This window comes from Chenopodium album, chromosome 21 (genome assembly GCF_948465745.1).
Source record: "Chenopodium album chromosome 21, dcCheAlbu1.1, whole genome shotgun sequence".
Lineage (NCBI taxonomy): Eukaryota > Viridiplantae > Streptophyta > Magnoliopsida > Caryophyllales > Amaranthaceae > Chenopodium > Chenopodium album.
In genome coordinates, this window is record NC_137854.1 from 6,982,140 (window position 1) to 7,000,649 (window position 18,510).

Consider the following 18,510-nt stretch of genomic DNA (forward strand, 5'->3'; position numbering starts at 1 on the left):
GAAAGAAAATTCAGTAAATAATTTAAGTTCAATATAAATAAATTCAGTACTCCGTAAAATATTTTAGTTTAGCAAAACAATTAGTGTTCAGTAAAAACAATTTAAGTTAGCAAAAATAAAGTAAAATGAACAAGGCTTGCGTTTATCCGTTGTTTTTATTTTTATAAAAAAATTAAATAAATAAATAACCACATCTTGGACTCATACGTTGTGTTTACATTTTTTGGGTAAAGACTTATATAGACACTCAAGTGTAATATTGTAGGATCTAATATAAATATACCTTTTTTTTTAATGAAAATACAAATATACCATTCTCTTTACACAACAATACAACATACTTTATATTTCCAAACACAAATAAAAATTGAGTTTTTTTTTTTTTCGTTAGAAAAAGAATATTGTTGCAAAAATACCACCTGTCCATCACACAAATTCACATTAATGCTGAAATTGTACATCTTCCAGATGATTATAAAAGTTAATTAAACCAAAAAAACTCAAACATCATTTTTCATCCCCAAATCCCTTATTTCCTCGTCTTCCTTCTTAAGGAAAACAGGAAAATTTCCAAATTCCAAATTCCAAATTCCAAAAATAAAAATATTTTCTTTTGTTTTTTTTTCATATAAAATAAAATAATTTTATAAATATAGTTTATTCCTTTGAAGTCTCTCCTCCTTCAAAGTCTCCGATTTGACCACCAATTCCAATCAGCAGCACCACCATCATCCCCCCCAACACCCTCTCTTTCTCACCTTCTTCCTTCTTCCTTCTTCTTTCCTACCCTTTTTCTCTCTCTTCCCCCAAAAAATTTCCCCCTTATTATATAAATCAATTTAATCCCTTATTTTCCCCCAATTTTAATTTTAGTGGGTATTCATCATTTCCCCAATTAATCAAACAAATCAAATTTAATTCCCCCAAAAAATTGAAATAAAAAGATGGGTTCTTGTTTATCATCTTCAAAAGTAAATGGATCAAATAGCAATACAACCTCGAATACCACGACTACCGCCGGCACCGCCACAACCTCCGGCACCGCCACATTGACGGTGAACAATCATAAGAAAGAACCCACAAAAATGGTGGCGAAAACGGCGGGGAAAACAGAGCAAAAACAGAGCAAAATAGATGGCCCACAAAAACAGAGGAATACTGTTCCAATGGTTAAACTTAGAGATAGAACGAATTCACGGCGTCAAAGTTCAATTCCTTGTGGTAAACGAACAGATTTTGGGTATGAAAAAGATTTTGATTCGAAATATTCAATTGGAAAATTATTAGGGCATGGACAATTTGGGTATACTTATGTTGCTACTGATAAATCTAATGCTGATCGTGTTGCTGTTAAAAAGATTGATAAGAGTAAGGTACTTATTTCTTTTAATTTTTCTGGGTTATGTTTTAATTTAATTTTTTTGTTAAAGTTTGTAATTAATTTGATTGTTTTTTCTGTTTTTAGAATGAGGGGTTGTTGAAATTTGATTTGATTGTAACATGGGTATTTTTGTTTTGTTTTTATTTAATGTTTTTGGTTATTGGTTTAATTGTGAAATTGGGATTGGTTGGTTAGTTGGTTCATCTTCTTGTTGTGGATTAAATGATGATGAATCATCAAAGTTTCTTGTCATGTTGCTTGTTAAGTAATTAAGATGTTAGAATTTGAAGAAGGTCAAATTTGGAATTCCTTAAGCAATAAATAGTTGCTAATTATGTCTGGAGCTATTAGTTTTTTTTTTTTTTTTTTTTTTTTTTTTTTTTTTTTTTGTAGGTTTAGAAGAATTAGACAGATAGGCTGTATTATAGTTAATCATTTGATTTTGCGGCTAATCTGTAGTAGTCCAAATCAATTTGATAAGGCGGTGTCATGGAATTCACTTGGAAAATGCTAATGGAAGCTTGTAATACTGGTGGTTTGCTGTTTTGCTCTTTAATAACCTTATTGTGATGATTATAACAAGTTCATGCCTTTTGTTGCAGATGATACTTCCAATCGCCGTGGAGGATGTTAAGCGCGAAGTTAAGATATTGAAGGCCCTTACAGGCCATGAGAATGTAGTTCAGTTCCATAACGCGTTTGAGGATGAAAACTATGTGTACATAGTGATGGAGTAAGTTTATCATCCAAGCTATATGAGAGTACTATTAAAGCTTACTTAATTTGTTAGGATCAAATTGTATTCGGTTTTAGCCACTAATGAAGAGCCCGGGGGCTAGGCTGAAGTAGAACTATTGACAATGCTTTGAATTGCTTAATATTTCTCCTCTATTCTGTGAACTAATTATCACTTATCACACCAGGTTATGTGAAGGTGGAGAGTTGTTGGATCGAATACTATCCAAGTAAGCAATGTTCTATTTTTCTGTCTTTTTCGTCAAATAATTCCCAGCAGCCACATTGATGTGTGTGTGTTTCATCTTTTTTTTTTTTTTGGGTACTTAAGTGTTCTAATGTTAATCACTTTTGTATTAAATTCAGAAAGGATAGCCGATATTCAGAGAAAGACGCAGCAGTGGTGGTACGTCAGATGTTGAGAGTTGCTGCTCAGTGTCATTTACATGGTTTAGTTCACCGTGATATGAAGCCTGAGGTAGACTTTCATCTGTGCACATATGAACCTTAAAATCCAAATTGATAGAATTGTATTTATGTTTAATTCCAACATGTTTCTTGCTTGTAGAATTTTCTTTTCAAGTCGGCTAAGGATGATTCACCTTTAAAGGCGACAGATTTTGGTCTATCGGATTTCATCAAACCTGGTGAGTAGTAACTTTATCATCAAATTTGGATACTTAAGTTTTCTTTTTTGCATAGTTCTGGAGGATCCTTTGCTTTTTCCTTCTGTGAACTTTGAGTAGGATAACCAGTGAAATACTGAATTTAGTAATGACTACTTTTTCTGCTGTTTTCTGTTTGTGGACACTGTTGTAGTTTTGCTAAGTGTCATATGAGTTGCTTCCAAATCCTGACGCTGCTGGGATAAATTTTCTACTTGCAGGGAGAAAATTCACAGATATCGTTGGTAGTGCTTACTATGTTGCTCCAGAAGTACTGAAACGAAAATCAGGTCCAGAGTCTGATGTTTGGAGCATTGGTGTCATCACCTATATATTGCTTTGTGGAAGACGACCATTTTGGGATAAAACTGAAGGTGGTGTATTCAAAGAGGTATGTACAATGTGTATTTTTTCTAAATATTGACATCTTTTTTTCTTTCTTTTTTCTATATGTATATACTTGCAAGTTTGCCATATTTTGGAGTAATAAATTTATTTTACTTCAACGTGTTATCACAATTTGTGTTTTATTAATTTGGATTGTACTTGTTTGTTATCTACTACTATGCGATTGTTTTATAGAGGACTCTGTAAGGCAGTGCTTTAGAAGTTCATGTAGTGTTTCAGTGTTTGTTTTATGTATAAGCTGCAGGACTGGCATTTAATAAATTTCTGATTCTTCCCAATTTATCATATATGGAGCCTGTTTTCTGTCATGCTCAATAGAAATATTTGTATTTCAGGTTTTGCGGAACAAGCCTGATTTCCGGCGTAAACCATGGCCTACTATAAGCAATGGTGCCAAGGACTTTGTAAAGAAATTATTGGTGAAGGATCCTCGTACTCGACTTACTGCTGCCCAGGCACTCTGTATGTATCTGGTCTTTTCTTGTATTTACATCATGCTTAATGGAACTCATCTTTTAATTTATAGTACAGGGAAATTCACAATTAAATTTTGTCTATAGCATAAGTTCAATTTATATTTTAATATAAAATAAAACCATATTGACTGGTATTTTTTTGTTTGCTTTATTTTTTAGCACACCCCTGGGTCAGAGAAGGTGGAAATGCTTCTGATATTCCCATAGACATATCAGTCCTACGTAACATGCGGCAATTTGTCAAGTACAGTCGAATGAAGCAATTTGCCTTGAGGGTATGATAATTCTCAGTGAAGCTTAGAATTATTATTATTAATTCTAACATTCTCTCCCCATCATAACCTCTTTCACTTGTGTCCCCCCATAGGCATTGGCAAGTACACTTAATGAAGATGAGCTGGCTGATCTGCGAGATCAGTTTGATGCTATTGACATTGATAAAAATGGAACCATCAGTCTTGAAGAAATGAGGCAGGTGTGTTCTGGTTTTCTCTAAATTTGGGATTGAGAGTTGATTATATTAAATTGCCTAAAGGTTCAGTTTTTTTTGTCTTTGATTGAATACCTTTTTGACACAACTGAGCTTTTACAGGCCCTTGCTAAGGACCTTCCTTGGAAGCTAAAAGATTCCCGTGTTACAGAGATTGTTGAAGCGGTAATTATAAGTTTTCTGCTTCAAGTGCCACTTGCAAATTCTTTGTCTGATATATTTGATGTCATACTTTAAAGTAAACTATTGCTTTTAATGTCCTGATTGTGTTATGTGTCTGTTTTGAGGCAGATTGACAGCAACACCGATGGCCTTGTGGATTTCACAGAGTTTGTCGCAGCAACTCTACATATACATCAATTGCACGAGCTTGACAATGATAAATGGCAAGAACTTTCACAGGCAGCCTTTGAAAAGTTTGATGTGGATAAAGATGGATTTATAACCCCTGAAGAACTCAGAATGGTAAGTTTAGCTGGCATTGAGAATTTAAGCACCTAGATCTCAGATCTAGATCTGTCTTTAGCAGTGTGTTATTATTATTGGCATGTGTTCTCTCTAGTGACCACTGGAATTATGACACTTCACTATCGTACTCTTCTGTAACTAACTGTCCTGCTTCCTAGTATATTGCTGTTGTGGGGGCCGTGGGTCTCAAGTTGGATTTCGTAGCCTTTACATTTTCCATCTTGTAAGGTTCCCAGGTGACGGTGAATGTACAAATTGGTTCTGGATGTTTTGACATACAACGAGTGTTAAATCACTCTCCGAGATGGGGAAACAAATTCAATCTTGTTGCTTTTTTTTTTTTTTTTTTAAAAAAAAAAGTCGGCTATATTAAGGAATTTTCTAGTTCAATAGATGGTCAATGTGGAAACAAATTACCTGGGATGGGATTGAATGATCTATTTTTGTAGTATGGGCAAGGTTATCTCTTATTCCAGGTGCACATTTTGATTGATGTCATATGTTCTCTTTTGAACCATGATATTTTGGAGAAATAAGCTCCTCAATAAAATTAAAACTGATTGAGAAAATAAGAAACAGGAAAACCACTCTTCTCCAATTTATCATTGTATTGTACTGATTTTGTGAAGTGTTACTTCTTGTCGATATTGTTTCTATTATCTGCTCTTATAGTTACTACATTTATGCTTTTCTCACATATTTTTTTTCCTTTTTTCAGCAAACTGGATTGAAGGGGTCAGTGGATCCACTTTTAGAGGAGGCTGACATTGATAAAGATGGAAAAATAAGCCTTGCAGAATTCAGAAGGCTTCTGAGATCAGCAAGCATCAGTTCACGGAATGTTGCCAGCCCAACCTGCCGAAAGAATTCACGGAAGCTTTGAAAAAAATACAGCTCTGAAGCATGCATAGTGCATGCTTATTGGTTATGAGCTTGGCATCTCCTTGTTCACATCAGAAGGGGGAGTAGAGGGAACTAGCAGGATGAAGTTGCAGAAACTTCAAATTACACTGATTGTGTGAACTTGTTCAGGGGAAATGGGGGTTGATGAGGAAAGGAAAAGGAAAGTGTGGAAAGGATTATGGTGATGTTAGCTGTTAGGGGGTGTTTGATATTGATCATGGCGATCGATTCAAAGGGTGGTTTCACAAGGGAAGGACCAGATTTGGTGTGTATCCTCTTTGTTCTGGTCAGAATCCAGTCTTTGTTTTTGAGTTTAATCCTAGGAAAGGGTTGAACGAAATTTGTTGGATATGCTAATTTGGGGATTTAAAACTTTACCTTGTCGTATATATGTAAACAGTTATATAGAGAAAAAAGTGAAGGCGTGAGTTTTGTTTTTTTCTTTTCTTTTTAACAATTTTGTAGATAAATCTAAAACAAATTTTGCTTCAAAAACAGCTACATTGATTTTTATTACATTATTGTGTAACCAGACTTATTGCCATTCACTTTTGCAACCCCAGGATCAAATCCAAACTACTAACTACTAACTACTAACTTTTAAAAAAAACTCACCATCCTATGACAAAAGCTCACTCTAAAACCCTACCGCCAACGTCACCTTGCTGTTAATGACTCACTGCTTCTGCCATCAAAACCACTTCCCCAAATTTGACAGTGAATAGAAGAGGAAATCAAGAAGAGTAGAGCAGGAACTGCCCAGGAGGGGCCGAGGGGGGATGCAGCGAGACTTTTTCCAGTAATATTCTATGTTCTTCCTTTTGGGTGCCAATTCTTCTCTGCGCATGCAAATGAAGCCCTTTTCAGAATCAGGCGGTTGAGCAAGGAATGACTCTCTGACATAGGACAAGGTCAGTCCAAGAAAGCAACTTGGACTTCCTCTTCAACCTGCATAAACTATGGAGTAAAGACCCATTTTACTGAAGCAGTCATATACGTTCCAATGTAACACCCTGTTCCAGATTATCTGTAACATCAACACTGCAATTACTCCCATGCAGAAGTTCAGGTCACCAGACGGGCAGACGGTCATCAAGGAGGGCAAACCATAGTATTATGTAAGCTATGAAATGCACATGGTGTTCCCATAACGAATCATGAAAACTACAAATACACCAAGTATCAAATTTGGAATTTACAGACCATATTGCAAAGACGCCAGTTTAGGGCCCCTATTGATTAATTTTAAATTTACATAAAAAGTAACAATGAATCGTCAAAACGAGCCTTGCCACAGCCACCAGATTGATCTAAGTCAGGTTCTAACTATGGTAACGAATGTACATCAGGGAGTACATGTTTCCCACAAGTCCACAACCAAACTTGCCTGATGTTCTATCCCTTGTTTGGTACATAGTTGAATTTTTCCAGAATGTTGTTAGCAGCTAATCAAGAAAAAAAAAAACAAGGGAAACTGCTTCATTTGTCAGACTTTGGAATGTGACTTACACTATTGACAGAACTCTCTTGAGGTCCTTGACTGGAGGAAAATCTGCTTGAAGAGCCTCCATCCGTGGCACTTTTTTCCTTCTTTTGTGAAAGCTTGCCCTTCCTATCTCCAGATTCCTACATAAACGTGAAAATCCTAGTCATGCATTTTTCCATATGACTTAAACAGTGAAGCAAACTACACTGGTCCAACTAACCTGCTGCTGCCCACAACCGGGCATCTTCAGTTCCAACTCTGTCGCTACATCACTGGAATCATCGGTTCTTTCAAGATGTCTGGCTTTTCCGCTGTCTGAACCTTTGCTTGGTTTGCTCAATACATGAGAAGTGGATGCAGGCTGAATGGGTTGTTGCTCAACATGTGGATTTGGAGGCGTTGGGTATGGCATAAAAGCTGGATGGGGGCTAGGAATTGTACTAGCATTTTGGCTTCCAAAGAAAGGGTAAGGCTGAAGAGATGGGTGCATTGGAATTGAACCTGGGGGCACTGCCATAGGTAGCGAATATGAGTAAGGTGGCCCCATAACAACGGAAGATTCAACAGCACCCCAAGGGTAAACTACCCTGAGTCTCTGCTGATACTGAGCATTGAGGTTCTCAATGTCTGATTTCAGGGATGCCTTCTCTTCTCTAAGCTCATTTTTCTCCTGGGTCAACTGTTGCAATCAATTCATGAGAAATGCACTAGGATGATCTCAAAGGCTTTTAAGTACAAAGAATATTGCAAATATCACCTCATGTGATTCCTCTGAGAGGGTAGCACATTCAGCTTTTAGTTTGTTGACCTCAGCAGTCAAATCTCTCAATATTTGGATGGCATCTGTCAAGATAGTCGCTTTATCATTCTTAGGCCGCTCTGGATCTGGATAAGAATGAAAATCTTTGTCAGCAAAAAATACAGCTAATTTTTTTCAACCAAACTACCAATTGTAGTAATATATCGTTGGGGTTAGTTGTTCTACTAGAAAAATTGGCAGCATGAAGGTAGTTCTTCACAATACAAGTATTCAGGACAACTAGCTTTTGGTTAGATTTGGGGACTGGGGTGGTAGTGGAATGTGATTTTAGCAAGAAATGGAACTAGCCTCAACCTCAAGCACCTACTTGAAACCGCTAATTTAATTGAAAACTAAATTTCATCTTTTACCTGGTTTTGACTCACTAACTGCCACTAAAAAAACTGTCATTGCCCTCACAACTATCACTCATCTAGCTCCAAACCACCCACTAAGTTATATTTTTTTTGAAATAATCAATTCATAAATAAAAAGTCATACGACATCTACAAATGAAATCTAAATTTAACAAATACATAAAAATATAAAATCAGACAAATGATTTCTTCGTTGAAGCTACGATCCTTGATTGTACATCCCTCACCCACATCACTAGAATATATAGACTTTTTAGCGAGACGGTCTAACGATTTATTATAGCCAAGAGGATGATTTCATTTGATTCATCAATTGAACGTATTTGAAAATTTGACAACCTTTGCAATCCCGTACAAATCTTCACCAACAAATTGATTGTAGGGTTGAAGATAATAGATATTTTTTGTAAACCCTAGCCTAAATAACTCTAAGGGGGATGAACAACTACACCAACTACCAAAAACTCCACCATAGGGAGACTGGAACATCTATACAATTTGTGTAAATTAACTGAAATTAACAATGAAAATCTAGAGGAAAACAAAGAAAAAGGGCTGAAGGAAATAGTCTAATTTCACAGCCAGTAAAATATGATAGCCGGAGGAGAGGGGAGAGAAACCGTTTTTTTTAAATCACCATGGTGATGCAACAACTAACTTATATCACTTTATCATTTCAACCACTATGAAAATAATAATTTTATATTAAATTGAAATCCCCTTTTTTGAAAATTCCTTCCCAAGCAATACAAAGCATGTAATTTACATTGCAACTCAAAACACCTAATAAATATTTATGTTTTTACTACCATACTAACATGTGGTCCATTATTTGAACAGGAGTAGTATTTGAAGACCTTATTCACAAGAACAAGAGTTATACACGCTATGGAGACCAGATGTGTCACAGATTTGATGTACATACTCAAGAACAGATAGCATTAAAAGTCACCAATCATGTCTCTGGTTAAGGTACCATCAAAAATATTTCAATAACCTTCTTTATGTTCACACCCTCACTCAGACAGTTACGCACTTTAACTACAGAAAGTCTTGTTCGGATTACAAAATGAGATAAATAAACCCCCAAGAACGAACAAAAAAAATTGCAAGGGCAATTATGTTTTAGAATGCAGGTTGCAATGTATGGCAGACGAAAACACTGGATTATGTTTGACAAGCTAATCATTCACTTAAAGTTGTCCTTTGTTGATGACAATGTCTTACCTCTGGACAAGTAAAACTAGCTGAGAGCTACTTTTGAAGGACCTAAATTAGAAAGGCCAAGGTAAGAAAGGAAGGGTGAAATGACTACAAAACAGCCAAAATCCAGAAGACCAAGGTCAGAAATATTCCTCTAAGTTTTGTCTCAGATAAGCGAAATGCTCAAGCAGACCTTTTTGGGCATATAAGTAGCATACCTGCGTAGGTTCTGTATGAAATATTAGCCTAAGAGGTTCCTAGGATTCCTTGTTAATCCATCCAGCAATTGGGCTCATAAGGGCTTATAAAGATCTGAGTGCTTATTGTCATGAATTTCATGCAATGGAGCAGTCAAGAAGATTGGTTGATTTCTAATAGATGCAGTGTCTCTAAAGGTTTGTGTGCTTTCATAGTTTGGATAGTCGCTCATCGTCTCATCCTAACCCCGGCCCAACTCCCATGTTATAAAAGGTTGCTAACTGAAAATAGAAGTGTCATGGCACTGAGAGTTGTCAAATTATTTTGTTTTTTAGAAGCAATGATATGTATAATTGTATACTACCCTTCAGGCACTTCTTACTCCTACAGTATTACAGTATAACATGAACTTATCAATCGCGTTTTTCCAATAACACTAATACCACAAAGATGATATATGAAGGCAACAAATGCAGCAAGGGAGAAGTATGCACAAAAGAAAATACTGTATATGTTACCTAAAGCACTTCCAAGCTCTTGAAACTGATCATTTAATCGATCCCTCCTCAACTTTTCCCGGTCTGCCTTCTGAACCTTTCGTACAGCGACAGGATCCTTTACTTCTGCCTCAGGCCTTTGTCTATGAAACAAAAGTGTAAACCAAAAAATACAAATCATTCCTTTTCTCTGCTAATCAAAGGCTCACCTTAGTTGATTAGTTTGATGATTACAAGAAAATCAGTTTCTAATTCTGAACTAAGTAACAATTACCTCTTACCCTTCAAATGTGGCTATGTAATCAACCTTATGAATGATAAAATTTGTGTTCAATTATACATCTTAAGTTTATTTAGACCACTATTTCTACATAACAACTTTCAACAAATCGAATATGCATTAACAGAAACAATACAAGATCATAATCACCCAATATTACTTATTCAACTGAAGTACTGTACATACTTCATTTGGTAGTTCTACAAATTGCAACTTTCTCCAAAAGTTCTTCCAATTAAATGTACCACAATTTTTACATAGTTCATTAATTCAATTACATAATAACTACTATTACAAAAAAAAAAAAAAAAAAAAAAAAAAACCCGTAATTTCAAATTCATCAAACCAAGAAAACAATAGGAAAAACACAAATAAACTAAAAACCCAATTCTCAAATTTGCAGATTATACCCAGAAAATTATAACACTAAGAGAGATAGAGTAAAAAACCTGGAATCAAGCTGGGAGCTTTGGGATGGATTAAGAGATTGACAAAGTTTATCAGTTTGCCACTGATCCATACTTTAGTTGTATAAATTTCCCAATTAATTCTACTTCAAACTAAACTAAATTAAACTAGGGTTTTTTTGTGTGAAGTGGGTAAAATTTGATTTCTGATTACACTTTTTGTACAGAAAAATTATACAAAATGAGTAAGAAATTACAAATTTTTCGTGTTTGTTTGTTCTTGTCTCCTATTTCTCTTGCACGATCACATGAAAGATGAATTGAACCCAGAAAATTATAAAAAATAAAATAAAATGTAATTGTGGCGTGCACACGCTTTTTTTTTTTTCGGGATATGTACAGTGTACTGAGGTGAGGATTTAAGCTTAATTTTACAAATAATTGTAGTTGAGAAGTTGACTTTATTATTGGATATAATAATATGATACTTTAGGCTATCTATAGAATTATAAATTTCCATAAATAAACCTTTGTAGTTGACCATTATGTCTATGCATATTTTAGGGTCATTAGGGTAACCACCATAATTAGGAATTAGACAAAGTGTAATTGGATCTTGGATATAGAGGGTCAATCAATTATGTGTAGAATAATAGATCATATATTAATGATTATGTCTTTCAAAAAAAAAAAAAAATTCAATAAAAAAATTTATTTTTAAAAAAATGATTATGTGTTAAATCATATTCATTTGTAGACATATACATTTCATGCAATACACGTGTTAATTTTTTACGACAATTTGTCATTTTGCGTAGGATCTTGTTTGATGATTAATTAGTGATTATACTATTATGGTTTTACAAATAAAAACATGTCAAATCGTCTTTTACAATAATTTGTCATTTCACATAGGATTTTGTTTGATACTGAGAATAACAAAATAATGTATACTTAGACATTCTTATTTATCCATTTTTAGAAAAGGGTACCTTAAGCTACCATGTAACTTTACAAGGAAGAAACAAGTCTTTGAAGATATTGCTTAGAGAATTCTTCCAAGAATCAACTAGAATTCTACCATGTAACTACCGAATAATACGCAGTAAAATTTCTACTTGTGATGAGATAAAATTACAATGGAAAAAATCGAAGGCTTGTAATTGAGCTGCTCTTCTAGATTTCTAAATCAAAAGCGATGCATTAAATTTATAAGCACTCCAAATTTTAGTCGTAAAAAAAATAAAATAAAATAAAATAATAAAATAAAATAATAAAAATTGCAATGTAATGCCCTCATTCTTCAAAATAATTGAAGAGTACGTATTAGTTTGTACAACAATGACCCTATTCATAGAGATCCACTCTTAAAATACAATATGAACATGGAATTAACTTAAAGGATCAATATAACTGGGGTGCAAAACCCAGATCATCCTTCTTTTAGATTGAGAAACTAAATTGTAAAAGAAACAAAATGAAATTCAATGAAGTTACAATGAATAGGATCTACCAATAATTAACAGGTACATCAGAAGTTATGTCCAAAATCAACTTTGTGTTACTTCATCCATCATAAGAGGAATCTACACACCTCTCCCTAGATACCTGAACAAATTGGCAACAAAAGAATATCAAAATAACCATTAGTGTATGAAAATATAGTGCTGACGATTAAATCATTGTAATCCAGCAAGGTGTTAGATTGGTCGATACTGTTAAAAATAAAGTTCAGGCAGGAAAACAAAGAGAGAAGGCAAATAAATGCACCGTAAGCCTGACATCAAGCCTTGGAGCAAATGGGAATGGGAAGGTTGCTGTTACCAATAAGTTTGAAGTAGCACAAACGGAGCTATGTCACGTAAAACAGTAGTTATAGTATAGCTGTGCATTCGACTCAGCTCCACCTCGCCAACTCTCCCTTCCCCAAGTCCATGCAGAACTGGTATGAGAGACTACATGTAACTTTTGAGCAGGGAGTTGAAACTTTTTAGCAAATAAAACATTTTTCAGTTTTACTTGATGAACAAGTGGCCAATCGCTAAAATTAGGATGCTAATTCCCAGCAAGTAAAAAGTTCCAGACATAGTGATACTCCGGAATCAATTAAAGGGAATAAAAATCACATTCAAGCACACTCTTTATTTCCCAAATAGCCAATATCTAGAGACCAAAGAAAACCTTTGTACGTCTTTCATCTTTGTTCCCCAGTCAAGAGAATGAGAAAGTTTTGCAGCTGGAAGCTTTTAAAGTATTACGTAGTCTACAACAAAAGAGAACAATTCCTTTTATGCCTAATAGTGACACGGAGAATAGGGAAGTCATAATGTGGTTCCCTCATAAAGATAGGCAAATTACAACTGAAGAAATATGCTTTGGGATTATTGGATCACTAGCAGTCTAACAATGGTCTCAAAGTAATACGAGTCCACAACTCCACATGAAGGTCAGTAGCCAACTGACCATGAATCAGTCACTAAATGGAACAAAGCCGAATTATATTATCTTACAAAATCGTAAAAAATGATTGCAGAGAGACAATCTCGAAGAAAATTAAGAGAAAGGGATAGATGATTGGCAGGCTTACAGATGGCCAGAGAAAGCAAATACATTTTAAAGCCTATGTAATAGACTATAATTAAGAAGGGTAAATTGGAAAGTTTAATACTTTTAGGTTAGTAGTCCTTATTTGTAAGCCTTAGTATAAATAAGGGAGAGTATATGCATAATGCATTAGCCATCATGTAAATTGTGAGGAAAAATGTTGAAAGTAGTAACCTCGAGTTACTAGGAGAGCGATAACCTAAAGTTATCAAGAGAGTGATAGCCTCAAGTTATTAATCTATCCTTTTGTACCCAAATTCTGCCATTATTAATCTAAATTATCAAGCTTTTATCTCTTAATTAGTCTCTGAATCAGAAAATACTAAGTCAGTCCATTACAGCCTATCAACTACTCTGTAGAATATAATTAAAAAGCTTAGCATATGTAAGAATTAAGACAATTCCAAAGCATCAGCAACAGAGTCAGAAACTCAGAACTCATAAGATGTCTTATGTTTGTTTGACTTATTCTATATTCATTGGACTATCATGAGTCCTATAAAAGGTTTAGGGAAAACATCTCAAGTTATCCATTAGACCCTTTTTTAGCTTCCTCTTATAGATAGATCGAGAATATAATATTAGCAAGAGGGGTAAAAAAAATAATTGACCACATCAAGCATTACTTGTTGATTACTATAAGCACCAACAATAACACTTGCACCAAATCATAATCAGATAAACCATAAGTAGACTTCAGCCAAGTTCAGAGGATTATACCAAGCACTTCATCAATAAACCATAAATAGACTATTCCAAGCACTTCATCACTAAATCATAAATAACTTACTGATAGATGAATCAACAATATGTTTATTCAAGTTACCTGTTCCAGAATTCAGATACTTGTCGTAGCCCATTGTAGAAAATAAACCACATTAAGACAATGATCAGCGTATCTGTTCAGGATAAGGAGCTCAATAGTAAACTAAATACTGAAATGTACAAGGTGATTAGTATGAATCATGAAACCTAGAATGAAATCAACAGATGGCAAATTTGCAAGTCTAACAAATTACTAGCTCCGCGTGAAAATAGCAAACTTGATATTATCCAAGAAATTTGTCAAAGCAAGTACAAAATTTCCCAGTACTTCTCATTTAACAGACTAATATCATAAGCAACCGACAAGGCCAAATAAGAAATAATGGATGTGACACGTGAATCATTGGGAGATAATTTTGTCACCCTTGAATCCTTGATGAGAACGTGTAAAGGCACAGAGTAATAGAGTAAGATAACATGTGAATAAATTCATTTGTGAAAATCCTTTCTATATAATGTCAAAATTCATAGAGATTGCAGTTTTTAGGCAGGAGTATTCCCATGGGTAATTATGTAAGAGAGACAGTTATTCTTGCTTCATTGTACACCGTATGTATTAGGTATATAAAATGTCAGTCCTTGAAACATATCGTTATCATCAATACTTATTATCACCCACTTGCTCGTTCTCCTATCCCCAGTTCCTACCTACATAACCCCTCAAGGCCACACAACATCTAATTCCCAAGCACTCAAATTACAATAGGTTTATAACTTTATATTGAAATTTACATGCACAAAAACAGCATACCTAATAAATCTACCATCACAAAACTTCAAAACCTTTCTAATTCAAGCATGAAGATTTTTTGGGTAAATACTCAGAAATGCCTTCCATGCTTACAAAATTGTGAGCTCAACAAGTTCATTGAGGCTGTCTTTCCATCACTTTAGGAGCATAACTTAACACTCAAAATTCCCAGGAATGAGTTGAGTCTTCTCAATCAGTTGCTTAAATTTCTGTTCCCAACCCCTACTATCTCTTGCTGAAACATCAGGATCACCCCTTTACAACCATCAAAAGAACGGAACCAACTTGCCTTCTGGAATGTTTTTTCAATTTTCTTATCATTGAGAATTTTCTTTCTTTGATCTCCACCAACAATGGCAGTTTCCCTCCATCAAAGACCAGTGCATATGGCATACCCGACCTCATAAACCCATACCCTCTTTCTCCTTCAACAAATGACCTTCTCTTCTCATTCTCAACAGCCCTGTCCTCCTATTCTGTCTTCATAATCATGGGTTTAATTGACACTATATAAGAACTGTCAATCTTGCAGATACCTGCAGGCTAGCAGTATAGACATAGTATATGAATGTGTATCACTTTTAGCCAATTACCCCAGTGAAACCTGCTGTAATACAGTATTAATTCCGAATTTTAACATTACTTGAAAGGGTTTGCTCAAATTATTATGTTCCACATGTTAACTCATACTCCTTACCCATCCAATTTCAACCAAGAAGACAAAACTTTCCCATAGGTTCTTATGAATCTTATTCAATAATCCACAAAGAAAGCTAGGTCGGGTTCAATTGAATATGTTTGTACACCTATTCCACTAGCTGGTGATATTTGACGCTGCATAGTTTTTGAGGTTCCCATGACCTAAACAGTTATAACAGTGAAAGCAGTATCCATCCTCATATATGCTTATACTTCATGTCTTCATTATAGATTTGTAGTAGTTTGTTAGTACTGACACCTAGACTAGGGGTGGAAACACATCAAGGCAAAAGGGCTACTTCAGAAATCACACTACCACAGCAACAAGTTATTTAGCATAAACATGGTGAATTTCTAATAGAGCTTGCAGTTATTATTACCAAATGGAGGCCACAAATAATAAAACAACTTCATAGTATCACATGCAGATTACAATGACAAGGAACTAATCGCAGGCCATAGGAAAATTGAAATGCATGACAAATAAGAGAAAAGAGTCTGTAAAGGATACTGAAAAGGTAACGTTCCCACCAATCTAACATATAGAGTCCAAAAGTAACATTGTATAAATAAATCTTGCGTTGCACCCAATTCATGACTTCTCAAGGACCTTCACCTGGAAAAACCTAAAGCAATGTCATATTCATGTTCTTTTTCTTGACATGAATTGAAAGTTTGTATCATAAATAATCTACAACTGGTTAGAATGATTCACTAAGCACTATCAAGTATCAATCACCTTTCATAAATACAGAGCAGCAAGTAATTTTATTTTAAAGTCACTTCCAAAAAAAGCCAGGAATCACTTAGTATTAATGTCATTGCAATTCCAATTCTCCACTGCCAAGTTAACATGATCACATATTATTAGAAACATAAAGCTATTATTCTAATTTGTTTCCCATCATATGCTTCTTGCATTTTTCGACACTGTTAGGCTTAAAAGATTAGAAAGGGTGAATAGCTACAGGAGAGACATCACCTGAACAAGCTTCAATTTTCCAATTCTTATCATATGATATTCACTACTTTGGTGCAAGGAAGACCACTGTCCCTACAGATTCATATCAAGGAAGAAAAAAAAAAGGTCCATTGGTTATTTTATCCGATGATCCACAAAGCATGTTTGTATGGGGGACGACAAAATAAAGGGCTAAACCAATGAGACAATAATGTTATCTAAGAAGATTCCATCACCCCGATTCTTGAATGACAAAATGTTATATCAAGTTCCAGTATAATTTGTCTTGTCAAATCTCAGCTTGAAGTGTGAGCAACAATTTCTCTACTTCTCTATCATCCCCACATCAGAAAACAGTGATCCCCCTCCCCCGGCCAACACAATAAAGACTTTCCAGCTCAATGTTGTGAGTTTGTAACTACTACCAAGTTATCAAATAATCTCAATAGCACCAATACAATCGCCAATCGGGCAACTCAGGGTGCAATCTATTCACTGGATTTCGGTTTCAATTACCTAAACTTAACTGAACTTGAGCATGGCCGTAGTCTATCCACTAGGTAAAATATCCATCTCATATGGAAAAAGATCGTAGTCGATACCTACGATCATTCCATTTACCTTACATGATATTTACAATGTTGCATCTAACATAAGATTAGGATTAGCTTAATACATAACAAAATACACTTAGATATATAGTATCGTACGCAGATCTAAGCAAGTGCAACAGCTCCCCTGCTCATCAAATTCTATAAACTGCATAAATTACTAAAATCAAACAATTTATCAGTCATTATCACATCCTACCAAATTTAAGGTTTTGCTTATCAACCTTAAAACAAACAAACAAACAAACAAACATAGTTCTCGGTAAATTAAATGGAATGAGATCTAAATTCACTCGTGAAATCAGAAATAATAAAAGAGTAACAACTTAAATTAAATCGAACAATAAAGCTAATCAATTTTGCAAATAATGGTATGAATTTATCGGGAGGAAAAAAAAAAAGGAATTTTGAAACTTAATTCTGAATAATTCATTAACATTGTATTGAAAGTTGCAAAATTTATGCAGAACAATTTGATACTTGTATAATTTAGAGCACAAAATAAATAAAAGAAGAAAGAAAAAAGAAAGAGAGAAAATTGGTGGAATTACCTGGTGAAGATGACGAGAGGGGAGGAGTTGAGCGAATTGGAATTGAGTCGTTTGATGAATTGAAGTTACTGGGTCAAATTGACATGTGCAACACAACTTAATAAAGCGAAATTTGCTCTATGAAATAAATAAGGGGTACGACTAGAGCTGTCAATTCGGGTAAATGGGTCGAGTCGGGTTTGTGTGGGTCGGGTCATCTCGGGTCGGATCAATATGGGTTAATGTCAAGACCTATGTGGGTCGGGTTTGGGTTGGGTCATGCTTGAGTCGGGTCACGTCGGGTCATACATCTTTTCGGGTTCGGGTCGGGTTTAGGTCGGGTCAATAAAAGGTCGGGTTATATTCGGGTCGGGTGAAAAACAAGTCGGGTTAAATTCGGGTTTTTACGGGTTTAAATGAGTTAGGGTCATGTTCGGGTTCGAGTCGGGTTCGGTTCAAGTCAATTATTTTCGGGTTATAATCAGGTCGGGTCATTATCGGGTTTGAGTCGGGGTCGGTTCAAGTCAATAATTTGCGGGTCATAATCAAGTCGGGTCATTCTCGGGTTCGGGTCGGGTTCGGTTCAAGTCAAAAACTTGCGGGTTATAATCGGGTCATTTCCAAGTCGGGTCATTCTTGGGTTCAAGTCGGGTTTAGTTAATAATTTGCGGGTTACAATCAAGTTGGGTCATTTAAACTTATCTGGTCATTCTCGAGTTCAAATTGGCAAGTCAATAATTTGCAGGTTATAATCAC

General features: G+C 35.0%; 2 protein-coding genes across 4 annotated transcripts; one reads left to right on the top strand and one right to left on the bottom strand.

Moving 5' to 3' along the window:
• The first annotated feature begins 506 nt into the window (after positions 1-506).
• Positions 507-5,964, top strand: LOC145602469 (calcium-dependent protein kinase 28-like). 2 transcript variants are annotated; one of them, XM_081658656.1, is made up of 12 exons: positions 507-1,373; positions 1,984-2,114; positions 2,305-2,346; positions 2,483-2,594; positions 2,685-2,763; positions 3,003-3,172; positions 3,525-3,651; positions 3,825-3,940; positions 4,033-4,140; positions 4,258-4,320; positions 4,447-4,620; positions 5,342-5,964. In XM_081658656.1, exons 1-12 carry the CDS (start codon positions 945-947, stop codon positions 5,504-5,506), a joined length of 1,716 nt encoding a protein of 571 aa, XP_081514782.1. In that variant the 5' UTR covers positions 507-944; the 3' UTR covers positions 5,507-5,964. The 2 variants fall into 2 exon arrangements, with proteins under 2 accessions (XP_081514782.1, XP_081514783.1); XM_081658657.1 differs by having other exon boundaries at positions 1,229-1,368.
• Position 5,965: 1 nt separating this feature from the next.
• Positions 5,966-11,194, bottom strand: LOC145602470 (transcription factor bHLH121-like). Of its 2 annotated transcripts, XM_081658658.1 has the most exons (6): positions 10,816-11,194; positions 10,108-10,229; positions 7,770-7,897; positions 7,233-7,691; positions 7,036-7,152; positions 5,969-6,483 (listed from the first exon to the last, which is right to left on the bottom strand). In XM_081658658.1, exons 1-6 carry the CDS (start codon positions 10,884-10,886, stop codon positions 6,439-6,441), a joined length of 942 nt encoding a protein of 313 aa, XP_081514784.1. In that variant the 5' UTR covers positions 10,887-11,194; the 3' UTR covers positions 5,969-6,438. The 2 variants fall into 2 exon arrangements, with proteins under 2 accessions (XP_081514785.1, XP_081514784.1); XM_081658659.1 differs by having other exon boundaries at positions 5,966-7,152; positions 10,816-11,192.
• Between the last annotated feature and the right edge of the window lie 7,316 nt (positions 11,195-18,510).

Bases quoted from the DNA above. Each gene is read 5' to 3' on its own strand.
- LOC145602469 (XM_081658656.1), top strand. From the start codon at position 945: ATGGGTTCTTGTTTATCATCTTCAAAAGTAAATGGATCAAATAGCAAT. The intron at 1,374-1,983 runs GTACTTATTTCT...CTTTTGTTGCAG, and splicing joins AAAAGATTGATAAGAGTAAG to ATGATACTTCCAATCGCCGT. The intron at 3,941-4,032 runs GTATGATAATTC...GTCCCCCCATAG, and splicing joins TGAAGCAATTTGCCTTGAGG to GCATTGGCAAGTACACTTAA.
- LOC145602470 (XM_081658658.1), bottom strand. From the start codon at position 10,886: ATGGATCAGTGGCAAACTGATAAACTTTGTCAATCTCTTAATCCATCC. The intron at 7,898-10,107 runs GTAACATATACA...ATTCTTATCCAG, and splicing joins AGAGCTTGGAAGTGCTTTAG to ATCCAGAGCGGCCTAAGAAT. The intron at 6,484-7,035 runs GTAAGTCACATT...TTTACTCCATAG, and splicing joins AAGAGAGTTCTGTCAATAGT to TTTATGCAGGTTGAAGAGGA.